The 13231-nt window shown below is 53.3% G+C and overlaps 1 protein-coding gene across 5 annotated transcripts in view; it reads right to left on the bottom strand.

The window, feature by feature from the left end:
- The window catches only part of STPG1 (sperm tail PG-rich repeat containing 1), a 38056-nt gene that overhangs the window by 5325 nt on the left and 19500 nt on the right, over nucleotides 1-13231 (bottom strand). For 3 of the 5 annotated variants that reach the window (XR_013763586.1, XM_079138379.1, XM_079138378.1), the window contains exons 5-7: nucleotides 12481-12651; nucleotides 8011-8119; nucleotides 4540-4705 (exon numbers count right to left, since the gene is read on the bottom strand). Coding sequence is in view for 4 of the 5 variants with exons in the window: in XM_079138379.1 (XP_078994505.1) it covers nucleotides 4540-4705; nucleotides 8011-8119; nucleotides 12481-12651 (446 nt within the window). In the remaining variant the exon portion in view is untranslated. Of the gene's footprint in view, nucleotides 1-4539; nucleotides 4706-8010; nucleotides 8120-12448; nucleotides 12652-13231 lie in introns of all 5 variants that reach the window. The other 2 variants (XM_079138380.1, XM_079138381.1) reach the window with 2 other exon arrangements.

Below are 13231 nucleotides of genomic sequence, written 5' to 3' on the forward strand. Positions count from 1 at the left end.
CAGGAAACCCCCAGGTGGGAAGGACGTGCCAGCAGTGGCCCAGCAGGGCACAAGCAGGGAAGGCGTGACAGCCCCAGGGCACGTGGTAGAGTTGGGGACACCAGGAGAGGAAGGCCGGGCCCTCCACTGCCTTCAGCCCTCCATCTACCCATGATTCCTGGCTGTTGCTTGTTTCCAACCCCCACCCCCACCCCATGGACCCCAGGTCAAGGGGAAGCTCCGTGGCCCAACTTCCCATGCTACCCCTGAAACACTCAGCACAGCACCGCTGGCAGCTCTGTGCTCTGCCCCGCTGCGCCCTCGGCCAGGAACACCCGTCTTCTCTGGGGCTCTGATTCGTACTTCCCGCGTCCCCCTCCCTGACCGATGCCCGGATGTCCCCCTCCCGTCTCGACAGGGAGGTGGAGGGCCCAGAGCTGGTCCCAGGTCCAGGCCACAGCACATCTGCCCTCTCTGTGGGCTCCAGCACCCTGTCCCCCGGGAGAGGCGGGAGGCTGACAGCAGGTGACCGCTGCCGAAGCTCCTGGCCCCAGCGCACCCTGCCGCTCCTCTTCCTTCTGCACATAACGCGTGAGAGTCCCAGGCCTCCTACTGCCCCACGTGAAGGACGCTTGTCTAGTTCAGCTGTGGGACCCCCAGGGAGGACACTCCTGGACCTCAGAGCAAAGCAGAGGCCCTGAGGGAGCAAAGGAGCCAGCCGGACACTTGAGCCCCACCGAAGACTAACCCTGGCCGGGTGGTCCTGGTGTGGAGGAAATCTAACCGGGAAATGCAGATCAGACCCAGGGCGGCCCACACCACGACGGGCCTTCTGAGCCTCCTGCTGCGTCACAGAACAGAACCGCGCTCACCTGGAGACACCTTTCAAAGGCTCGCAGCCGGCACCACAGGATTAAGTGTGTTTGCAGCTTCCAGAATGAGCTGCTTGCAGATTGCCCAGAATAATGAGTGTCTTGGAGGACTCAGCAGGTCGCTGGCATCTGAGACCCTCCGGACACTCCCAGGCACAAATTCACTCTGCCTCAGGGGTTCCCAGGGTTGGGAAGGATGAGGAGGCAATTTCTCTTGACATAAAAGGGCAGCCGATTGCCTCTGGGGTGGAATGTGGTATCTGTTCAACAGGGTAGTGGGTGACAGATGACAGTCGCTTGGGAAGAAGCATCCCATATCTAATTGGAAATCCCAGGGGATCTTCAGATGGGTGCAACGTAATTACCCAAATTGGAGCGGGGCCAGCAGGCTTGATTCTTTGGCTCTGGCTGTGACGGGGACAGCGTGCCCGTGCAAAGCCAGTGGCTCAAAGTCTCCAGGAAGTTGAGGAAGTCCAGGAGCTGGCTCTGGGCCGCCGGGCCAGGAGGAGCCGCTCGGGTCTCCGAAGCCCTGACCCTGACTCACCCCACTCGCCTGAGTCACCCAGCGGTGGACACCCAAGACCTGGAGAAGGGAAACCTGGGCTGCACGGGAGGCTGAGAAGTCCTCTGAGCTTCGAGTCAGCCAGTGGCCGTGACACGCTCTCCAGCCAAGGTGCTCGGAAGGGCCGGCCCCTGGCATGGCACCCGCCCTACGGGGGCCTCTCTGGAACACAGGCGGGTGCCCAGGACCTGCTTGCAGGCGGGACAAGAGCATAAGGCCACCCGGGTCAGCGGCCACCTCCTTTCATCCTGGCGAGGGCGGCAGTGTCCCCGATTCACTGAGATGAATCACAAGTGGCTTTATTCCAATTCCCGAGATGAATCTGGACTCCCCACGGGGCTAAGTGACCTGCCTGCCCCAGACCCCAGGGGCTGGCGAGTAGGGGAGGCGGGATCCCACGGGCCCTGACCTCAGAGCTGGCGGAACCCACTGCCTCCCGGCCCGCGGTCTCCCTGGGGACATGCCCAGTGGCCCCTCCTGCTCTCTGGCTCGGCTCTTTGGGGCTCACACGGATGAACTGCTCAGGGGAAAGCCGCCCGCCTCACACCCCGCAGCCTGGACAAAGCTGTTTTCACAAGCTGTAACCCAAGGATGGGGACCCCGGGGGCCCACAGGTGACCAGGCTGCTGTGGACAAAGTCTGAACAACAGCAGCAGGCGTCTCGGAGGAAGCAGTGCCGACACTGCAGGGGCTGACCACCCAGCACAGGCCCAGGCTCCTGTCCCCCTGCCCTCCAGGACACAGGAGGAAATGAACTGGAATTTGACAGGCGGGATATTCCTTCAACTCTCAACTCTGTCTTTCTTTCCGTTCCACCGTTTCCCTCACCACCAGCTAAACAGATGAACACTTTTCTAGAATAGCCCAACGCATATCCGTTTTATCTTCTTGCTTTTCAAATTATAGATTCCTCACCTCCAGCCTTTCTTGTCAACTTAAAAGCGGACATTTTGGACTTCTCCCCTGTGGTCCAGGCTGGCCTCCGTTCATGACCCCCTTCTGTGCTCCCCTGAGTGACATGGCCACCATGTCCCCTGAGTGATATGACACTCCTGGGGTCCCAGAGTGTCAGAAATGAGCGGATGCCCCTCTTCACTCGTGGAGAGAGGGAGGCCCAGAGATGCGAAGGACCAGTGCTTGGTGCTTCCCAGACCGAGCAAGCAGGACTTTCCTTCACGAGGCAGCACAGAAGGCCAGCGCGTGACACCCCAGCACACAGGGCCGCTTGGCCCCACTGGTGCCCTGTGGGCTGTGTGGCGTCACCACCTGGAGTCCCACGTGAGGAGCGGATGATGCTACTCCTCTGCCTCGCTCTGGGCGAACTCCGCTTCCTGGGCGAACCCCGCTTCCTGAGCACCCACAGCCTCCAGTGTAAAACCAGAGACTTCCGGAGCCTGCTGACTGACAGACACAAATGCAACCAAATGAGACCAATAATGAGTTTGCATCACTGCTCTAAATAAACCTGAGCAAAAACCAAACAACACTCCTCGAGGTGAAACAGTTGAAAACTAAAAGTTCTCTGCACTCCCGTCTCATGTCGCCATTTTTCCTGAAAGAAGCTTCCAGATTTGTGCTGGGGCTTGAGCTACCATCTCAAATAACAACTGTATCTGATGTCCTCACGTGTCCATAGGATGTGGATAATGCAGCTGTGACAGGAGGGACAGCCAAGGGTCTGGGGAGACAGGCGCTTCCTGACCTGCGCACCACAGGATGTACCCGTGGCCGGGACACCGCTCAGTGCCACAGATGCGTAGTTCTCGGGTGTCCCTTGAGAAGAAAGTGACAGTTCCTTCTCGCATAAGCCTCACAGAAGCCCTGGGAGGTGGATTCGCATCCGCACTGAAGCCTGAGACCAGACGGGGACGGAGCTGGGACTCAGGCTCAGGTCTGCCACTCACAACCACTGGGTTTACCTGCAGAGCAGGTAACAGCTTGCTCGTGGTGGTGACCCACGCCAGCCTGGAGCAAAAGTCTCTGACATTTGGAGGAAGCCCGGGACGGGCCAATCTGCAGCACTCAAGAATCACAGGGCTGAAGGAACTAGGCTAGTCGCCACTCTCTGAGGTCCAAGGCCCTTCTCCAGATGCTGTTGGACTTGGCAGGTTCAGGACTTGCTCCCCTCCCTAATCCCCATCCCCTTGTCCTAGGCTGATGGTCAGATGGCACTCAATAGTGCCAGCTGGCATTGTCTGGACTTTCAACCCACAGTGACTGTGACCTTGGGCACCCGCCTGACCTCTCTGGAGAGACCCAAGTGGCTACACCTGCCTCGACCTGCCCAGGGGCCAGCTGTGCCTGGAGGAGCGGCAGAGGGAGGGCTTAGATGGTGACTGACCTTACTGCAAGTAGTTCTAGAAGTTCTACTGCCATTGGAGAAATGAATAAGCTCTGTGTGTGTGTCTGAACCCTCTTAGGTGAAAGTAACATTAAACACGCTGGGTGTTAAACAGGACGACACAGGGGTCTAGCTCCACTTTTTAAATTTGGGCAAGTATTAAGTCGCCACTTACACCTACTATATGCTAAGGTATATTTTCAATTCTGAAAGCAACCCCACGAGGCTTGAGTTACCCCACTTTACAGATAAGGGCACGGAGGCTCAAAGAGGTTGACATACTGCCCAAGGTCACACAGCACGAAAACAGCAGAGCCGAGGTTCAAATTCAGCAGGTCTGACCCAAAACTCAGACAGCCTCCTGCCCCCAGGTCCTGCCGCCCCGTGGAGCCTTTATGCTGTAGAAACAGGACTGTGTCAGCAGCGGAAGGCACAGCACCACCGGGAACGTGGGAAGACCCACACCGTCCTGAGGCCCACTCTGGTCACAAACATCAAAACCAAGGGAGCTGAAGTCTAGCTTCTTCCTTATGAAGTAAGAATAATTATTCTTACAACAGGGTCATCATGATCATTGAGTGAGATTCTAAGTTTCTGACACATAGTTACTCAATAAATATTATATATTGGACAAGCCTTTACTGATCACCTACTATGTGTCTGCAAGGGTCCCTGCTACCCAATCCTGCTGAGCTTTGGCACCCCTCTCCTTTCTGCCCACATTAGGATACTGCCCCAGTCCCACCTTGTAAAGGTAAATCAGCAAAAGAATAATCAGGACTCACGGGATATGAGTCTTTTTTGGAACTCTGGTGTGATCATTCGGGTTGTAATAACCGGGACCTGGGCCTGTTGACGTCAGTTTTAGTCCACGATCAGTTTTTGATTTAAAGCAAGACATTAACATCTTTGGTGACTGCTTCACAAAGGACTCATTGACATCGTAATGCCCTAGACAGAAAGAGATTTTAAAACAGAATAAGAAACTCTTCTCAAACAGGTAAAAATGAGTATCTCCCACCTAAGAATACATTATAAGGCAATATCACTCCACAAGGGTCAAAGGGTAGGACTGCCTGGAGTAGCTAAGAGTGATACTCCCCTTTTCGAGGACCCGGCCCCGGGCATCACGCCCGGGTTCACCCCATCCTCACATTGGGTATTGTCCCCTCTGTTCTAACACAAAGAAACAGAGACTCAAAAGCACTAACTTTCCAGAGGATGTTCGTCTAACCAGAGACTTGGCTCTCTCGACCTTGCTCAAGCCCAGCTTGCTCCTCTACAGAGCAAGAATGACAAATCTCACCAGGCGCGGTGGCGCACACCTGTAATCCCAGCAGCTTGGGAGGCTGAGGCAGGAGGATTACGAGGTCAAAGCCAGCCTCAGCAATTTAGCGAGCCTTTAAGCAACTCAGTGAGACCCTGTCTCTAAACAAAAAATAAAAAAGGGCTGGGGATGTGGTTCAGTGGTTAAGTGCCTCTGGATTCAATCCCCGGTACCTCAATAAAAAACAGGGATGTTATGATAGTTAAATGATATTTTAATGGTTCGTTAATAAATATTACACAGCGACAGATACATATTGGACACCCATTATGTAGAGAAAAGTCCACCTGCTTCAAAAGCCCGTGCTTTCCCACCATGCCCATCTCAAGAAACTGTGACGGAATCCAATGTATTTGGGCAAAAGACTTCAGAGAAAGAGAGAATGTCCTGAGCTGGGGACAGCTCCCTCTCCTCAGTTGCCAGCAGCCCTGGAAAAGGGCAAAGACTTTCAAGACGTCTGCACGCCCTGACCAAGGCTCCCCTTCACTCAGAAGGTAAGGAAATTATTTGGTAGAACAGAAAAGTTCTAGACCCAACGAAGAATACAGCAACAGTTGCGACCACGTAAGAAAGGAGAAGTAAATAAATAGCCTAAATGTCTGAGCGTAGGGGCAGAATTGGTTCAAGGGCACCCTGACCGTGGTGAACGTGGAGCCCCTAAAGCCACGAGGACATGCGTGTCAGTATGCCAGTGAATCAGGACACCAAGTCCGGAGCCTGCACCCACGACCATAGCGCCTAAGTGCAGACGGCACGTGTGGATGAAGAACAGGCAGAGTCCAGAAAGGTGGGATTCGTCACAGCAGAGGGTGGGGACGTTATTTCAAATTCTCCAGGCACGGTAAATCTGATTTTAATCGTTTTAAATAGAACTTACATTTCTGTTGCAAAAGTAATGAAACAGTAGGGTACCTGTTAGCAAGGTCTGGTTAAAAGGATCATCTCCAATGGGGAAAAGCGGGCGCCCCATAGAAGCAAGAGGACAAATTCCCCACTTTGTCACAAACATCAAAAACCTTAAATATTTTACATACCTTTTGACTTAGCAATTCCACTTTAAGCGATTTATATGAGGAAGTAACCTTGCTTGTACACAAATGGTTGGTGCAAGGGCACTCACTGCCATTCTGTGTGGATTGACAATCAATTTCAAGCCACCTAGATTTCCGACAAGAGGGTGTTCATGCCTTCCTTTATGGTCCCATCGTGCTATGGAACACTACGCAGCCACTAAGAAGGGTGTGTTGGAAGGATTTTTTTTTTCCACCTGGGATTAAACCCAGGAGTACCTTACCACTGAACTTCATCTCCAGATCTTTTGATCTTTCTTATTTAGAGACAAGGTCTTGCTAAGTTGCTGAAGCTAGCTTCGAACTTGTGAACCTCCTGCCTCAACTTCCCAAGTTGATGGGATTTACAGGCATGTACCACCGTGTGGGGCTTCTTGGAAGGGTTTTTAACCACATGAAATATATAATATATCAATATATTATATGCTTAAAAATTTAAAAGGTAGATGCCAATAGTGGTACAGTCCTCTTATATTTGTGTTTCTCTCTCTCTCTCTCTCTCTCTCTCATGCACACACACACACACATTCTCACAAAAAAATGTTAAAGCAACATTTAAATTACAAACTGTGGAAAAGAATGAAAAGCAAAGCCAGAAATTAAAAAGTGGAGGGAGCCACCTGCCAGGAAGGTGTGATCTGAAAGTAGCAAGTGTGACATGAAGGGACCCAGCTGTGGGGCCCTGGGCAAGTCACCCATGTCCTGGGCACTGCTTTCACCTGCAAAATGGAGACCAAGCAGGAGCAGCTTCCGGGGTGGACCACACAGGCCCCCGGGTTCTGCAGCATTCGGTAGAGGAAAGAAACGCAAGCCCCCAGCACACAGAGGTGCTTAGCGGGTGCTGGAGCCCCCTCCCCTCTGGCTGTGTGTTGTAAGGGTCTGTGGGCCCTTGGGACCTCCCGGAAGAAAGGAAGAAGGAAGCCCACTGGGCTGGCCAGAAGGACACGGCATCCTGGGCCGCCTGGCAGGGACTCTGGCCAAGCCCAGGAACGCCAGCTTTGCTCTTCGGTGTAAACAGCAAGGTGGGGCCTTGCCCACGGTGACGGTGACGCAAGGCAGGGAGCTTCAGCCGGGCTGAGCCTCCTAATTAGCGCGGGATTGTTATTCAGCCCCAGACTGATCTTGGCTGTAACCTGGATTTGGCGAAATCTGACGTGCGCTGCAATTTTATCCACACCCTCCCTCCCGTGAGAGGCCCGGTTGCAGAGGCCAAGCCTCCCTGCCCCTCCTCTGAGCTCTGGGTTCAAGGGCCTTCAGGACCTCTCTGGGCTGATCTGGGCAGGCAGTTCTGTGCCCCTCCTCGGTCCCATTCAGGACTGTCCTGAATCCAGACAGTCCAGAGAACACCACGGAATAATGGGGAAGTGGGCCCCTCACCTCTGGGCGCAGGCCTGCCCTGTGCTGGCTGGGGACACTGGGCAAGTCACTTCACCTGTCTGGGCCTCCGTTTCCTTGTCTGAATGAGAGCCATGGGCTCTCAGCACATGGGCCGTCATAGAGGATGACATGGCCTCTGGCTCAGGAGGAAAGGCACCTCGGCTGTCGGAGGACCAGGACCTGCTATCATTCCTTCTGGGTCCCTGCCTCGGAAGGGGAGGCCAGGAGGCTGCGGGGGGGGGGGGGGGAGCACTTCCAGAGCCAGTGCAGCTTCCCTGGGCGGAGCTGGTCTCTCACCCTCCTCTCCATTTAGCACCTGCCCCTGCTGCCACCACCATCTCCTCCCCCTCCCCCTCCTCCTTCTCCCCCTCCCTCCCCTCCCCACCCCCCCATAGACACTTCCCACAAAAGAAATGGATGCCCTGCAAATCAGAGCTGCAGTACGAGTCTTAGGTGGAGGCCAAAGCCAGGCTGCCGCTTACCTGGGGCAGGTCCTGTTTCGGCGACGGTGAAAGATCCTCTCTGGGTCTTTGACACGAACCCAGCTCTGGCAGAGACGTTGTTCTTCTGCTTGCAGCAAGAGATGGAGGCCTGGGGGAGAGCCAGATGTGGTCAGTGCCTTCCTCTCTCTGTCTTCGTCCTCTTGCCGACACAAGTGGCAAATTTGAATTAAAAAATCAAATTTAACCGCGTCCTTGTTAGAAAGTGACCTGACAGAGGCTGAAAGGGTCTCTCTGTGGCCTCACTGGTTTCCCAGCTCAGGTGCTCTGGTCTGATCCCCAGCCTGCGTGGCCCTGATGGGGCTGTTCCACCTCTCTGAACCTGACTGTTCTCATCTGTAAAAGGGGCGCCACAGAGCATCATCAGGGGTGGGGGCAGCCGACAGAAATCAGCTATAGGGAAGTTCTTAAGAAGTATGTGGTGCTAGCCGGGCACGGTGGCCCATGCCTATGATCCCAGTGGCTCAGGAGGCTGAGGTAGGAGGATCTCGAGTTCAAAGCCAGCCTCGGCAACTTAGTGAGGCCCTAAGCAACTCAGTGAGACCCTGTCTCCAAATAAAATACAAAATAGGGCTGAGGATGTGGCTCAGTGGTCAATAGCCCTGGGGTTCAATCCCCAGTACCAAAAAAACCACAAAAGTATGTGGTGCTATACACACAAATCATTTTCATTTCATTTTCCTACTATTTTTAATCTTTTCAGGACACTAAGTGCTCCCATCCCCGCCCTGATCCCTGGCTGCATTCCTCACTGTCCAAACAGTCCTTCTCTAAATGTAGCATTTGGGGCACACAGAGGATCAGATCGTCTCAGATTGTGATCAGATTTGTAAAGCACTCCCTCTCCTGACTTTTCTGGACTGACCAGACATTAAGAATTTTGTCTGATTCCCACAACATACATTTGAAAGCATCCACTGTGATCAGAACTCTAAAAACCATAGAAAAGGCAACCTGAGATCATTCTTCTGTTACAAATGAATCATAAATATTTTAAATGCCAGTTTGCAGTCGGTCCCCTGAATTCATTAGATAACAGATGCAATAAAAATCGTCCCCGTGAGCCCTGGGAATATTTGCTGAATGCGTGGAACTATTTGCTGGGTTTGATATTTCTAGATACTCCTCTATTTCTCGAGAAGATTTTGTGTTGACAGAGGTGGAGGAATTTAGCTATTCCCAGAGACCTGGAGGCCAGACCGCATGCAGAGAGGCCAAACAAAGAGACCAGATGGGCAGGCTAATTACTGGAGGTAGGGAGGGGACCAGGTCGCCAGAGAGGAGGTAGCGACACAGCAGCGGGGACAGGAGAAGTGGGGAGCCCTCCCCGCAGCCCAAGCAGAGCCAGGCTCAGCTGCCGCAGCAGCGTGGCTAACAGGATTACTCTCTTCTGCTCCCACATGACTCCACCATTGTTCTCTGGCCAGGAAAAAGCCTCCTGCAGACAAAACAGATCCCACTGTATTCTGCACCCAGACGGAAGGCCGCATGGCAGGGAAGCGGGCATTCTCCTGCACCCTGTCACCGCGTGGCCGTGGGGCCAGGAAAGCACCAAGCAGGTTCTTAGAGAACAGAGCTCCTGTGTCGCCACGGCCAGAAATCTGCGGCCCGGCAAGGCAGAGCACCCAGGACGCCCTCAGCAGGACCCCGTGCTGGCATGGGGACCCTGGGGATAGAGGGCAATCACACCCAGCCCCTGGCGGTCGCCTGGGGCGGCAGAATGGGCAGGGTCTTCCAGGGCTCGGACGCGGGTCATGGCGAGCACGTGTTACCTCCAGAGTCACGTCAACCACCGTGAACAAGCACGGGCCGAGCTCGACCGGTCAGCACAGGAGATCCAACCTGGGGACGGCCGCTGCCACTGTCACCTGTGCAGAACTGGGGGCTTTTCCTTCCAGGTCACAGACGCTTATCTCTTGCTTGCTGCGCCCAGGACCCGTGCTGGGTGCTGAAGAGGGGCAGCGGGGGCCTCTGGAGCAGGCAGAGGCTGGGGGCAGGGAGACACTACCAAGGACTGACCTTCGCCACCAGCAGAGCGCTGCTCACACCCGCAGCCTGACTGCCTGTCCCCCAAGTCGCCTGGTCCCCTCCGATGGCAGAGGCACAGTGGCCACACCTGCATTACAGCTTCCTCGGACACACCTGTCCTCGCCCTGGTAGCCTAACAGTCTCCTCCTGGTGTTCCAGGACCTACTCCGAACTCACACACACTCATTCGCCGTGAGTAGCTGGAGAAATTGGTTTAAAAAGTAGCTCAGGTCGCATCATCTCACACTTCCCACCCCCTCATGGTCTTCTGAGGACATGCAGAACAGAGTTCAGACTCCCTACCCGGGTCTCTGGGGCATGCTAAAAACTGACCGTTGCCTTTCTGGCCTCCCTTCTCCCTTCTCCTGACTCACAATACAATACATTTGACCTTCTTGTAGTTCCTCATGAGCTAAGTTCTTTGCTGCCCCAGGACCTTTGTACATGCTCTTCCCTCAGCTCTGGCCTCTCCTTCAATTCTTGGGTTTCAGTCTCTGAGCCATCTCTGACCACTAAGTCTGAAGGACATGCTACTGCCCCCATGAATTCTTATCTCAAGCTGAGGAAGACATGTTTCTCTCTCTCAAAACTGACCACAGTCCGTAACAACTTTGTCCATTTACTGGCTCTTGTCTGAGCTCCCACAGGAGTCTAAGCGGCATTGCCAGCCTGGCACAGCGTGGTACTAGGACTCATGAAGAGGAGCCTGGCAGGGCCAGAACAGGGTGACCCTGGTCATTTCCAGCTTCCCCTCCCGCCCACGAATGTGGAAATGATGTCTTGGAACTGGTACCTTCAGGCAGGCCCCTCACCTCCCCCAGCCCCAGCTTCCTCTTCTATAAACTGGGGGTGATTTATTTCATGGACTCTCGTGGGTACTAAATATAATGAACACCTAACTCTCAGATCAGCACTTAGTCCATGAAAAGCACTCCACCACTCTCACCTCCGCCACCAGCATCGCTCCCAGTTATCCCAGGGAAAGACCTAGAACAGTGCTATCCAGGCCAGCAGCACAGGCCGCATGCGACCACCACCGGAAACATGGCTGGTTAGACTCAGGAGCTGCTTCAGGTAGAGAACAGACACTGGATTGTATTTATTTATTCATTTTTGGGACTAGGGATTGAACCCAGGGGCACTTCGCCACTGAGCCACATCCCCAGCCCTTTTGTGTTTATTTTTTATTTAGAGACAGGCTCTCACTCAGGTGCTGAGGCTGGCTTTGAACTTGCGATCCTCCTGCCTCCACCTCCCCAGTGCCTGGGATCACAGGCATGTGGCACCATGCCCAGCTTATACACTGCATTTTAAAGATTTAACATGAGAAAAGACTCTTCCTAAGATACCTAATAATTTTTATATTGATTAGAAATTGAAACAATAATATTTTGGACCTGCTGTATTAAATAAAATATATGATGAAAGTTATTTTCACCTGTTCCTTCTCACTATTTCAATGTGGCCACAATATTAGATGGCCTAGCTGGCCCCCGTTGGATTTCTGTTGGACAGTGCTGGCCTGGCAGGCACCTGTATTGCTTTGAGCACATTATAATTGATTGGATCGGTCACAGAAGATGGGCAGGCTCTTTGCAATCAGAAAAATGCACGTGACTTATAAATATTACAAAAGAAAAAAATTGAAAATGAACTAATCTTAGACCAACATAGTGTGATACATGGCACAATAACATTAATATCTTCTTGCAGTTCACAGCTCACACGTGGCAAAGGGCTCTCACATTTGTTGCCTCTGGCTCCTGGTCCTGTCCCTGCAGGGCACGTCTAATGAATTCCACCCCACCACGCAGCCCTGGGGTGCAGGTGCTGTGCAGGTCACCCCGCCAGCCTATCTCATTTAACGTTCATGTGAACACTATGAGGTGGACACATACACCCATTTTGTAGATCACTCAACTAAGTCCTGAAAAGTTCAGGGACCTGCCCAGAGCCCCGCGGTTAGAGATGGGCAGGGCCACGACGTGAACCCAACCTTCCTGCGGGCACTGTGCCCACCGTCCCATTCTTCCTCAGCATTCACAAGGTGATAACGGTTGGCAGAGCATGACTGTTAAGAAACCAGCCTTCTAAAATGGAGAGATAGGGGTTGACATTCCCTGGAAGAACCCAAGAAGGGAACGCATGGGTCTGCAGGGAGAGCCCTGAGGAAGGTTCCCGCTGCCCTGGGGGAGGAAACCGCCCCAGACGCAGGTGGCAGGAGTGATTGCAGTGTGTCTCCCAGGACAGGGGTCCTCCTGCGGCCCCATGCTGGCCTCTCGGCAGCTCAGGACCCATGGGGTCTTCAGCAGATGCTGACTGAGTGACCAACTGCACAAAATGCCATTCCCCCCAGCCCCCACCTTCCTCCGCGTGTGAACCATCCCCCCACCTGCGTCCAGCAGCCGCGTGCAACGTTCTTACGTTGTAATGGTTTGGTGCGGGGGTTTCGGATTTGAGAACTTTCATGAAGCTTGGCGACTGGAACATACTGGAGCAGGAATTACTGAAGTCTTTCTTCGAAATAAAATCTGATGGGATCGTGTACGCGTTTGCTGCGGGATATTTAGAAATGACGGTGCCCAGCCGGGCGCTCTGTGAGGAAGAAGGCAAAGGAGTCAGCATGGTCACATAAAGACCCTAAAGCACAGGTCTGAAAGCACCTTCTAAAAAGAGACTGCAGAGGTGACAAGATCAATTGACCTCGGGCTTTGAGGATCTGCTCTGGGAAAATGCAAGTCCAGGCCCGTTTCAGGTCTGTGAATTAACTCAAATTATTCATCTTCTGTTTGGGACTTGGCAAAAATAATTTTGCCATAAATGCATTTCCACCCAATCCTGTTAAGGTTGACTCATAGGCTGTTGGGTAATTTATATGATGGGAAGTTTTCGATGTTCTTCCCCAGCTGAGGCTTTCCCTCTGAGTAGATCCTGCCTCCTGTTCCTTAGGTCTGAGCGAGGATCTGCTTGGCGTGTCTAAAGGGACAGGAGGCTAGCCTCCACCCGTGCCTCCCGCCCCCTCCCAATTACCGCTTTCATAAAACCCTTTCATATTTCTGCTGTTTCAACAGAACCAATCCCATTCCTTCCACGGTGCCACCATAAACTATTTTCAGTTGAAAAACAAACAGAACCAATGTTTGTCAAATGAACAGGGACAAAAGCCACGGAAACT

The sequence above is a fragment of the Sciurus vulgaris genome (genome assembly GCF_902686455.1).
Source record: "Sciurus vulgaris genome assembly, chromosome: 1".
NCBI lineage: Eukaryota > Metazoa > Chordata > Mammalia > Rodentia > Sciuridae > Sciurus > Sciurus vulgaris.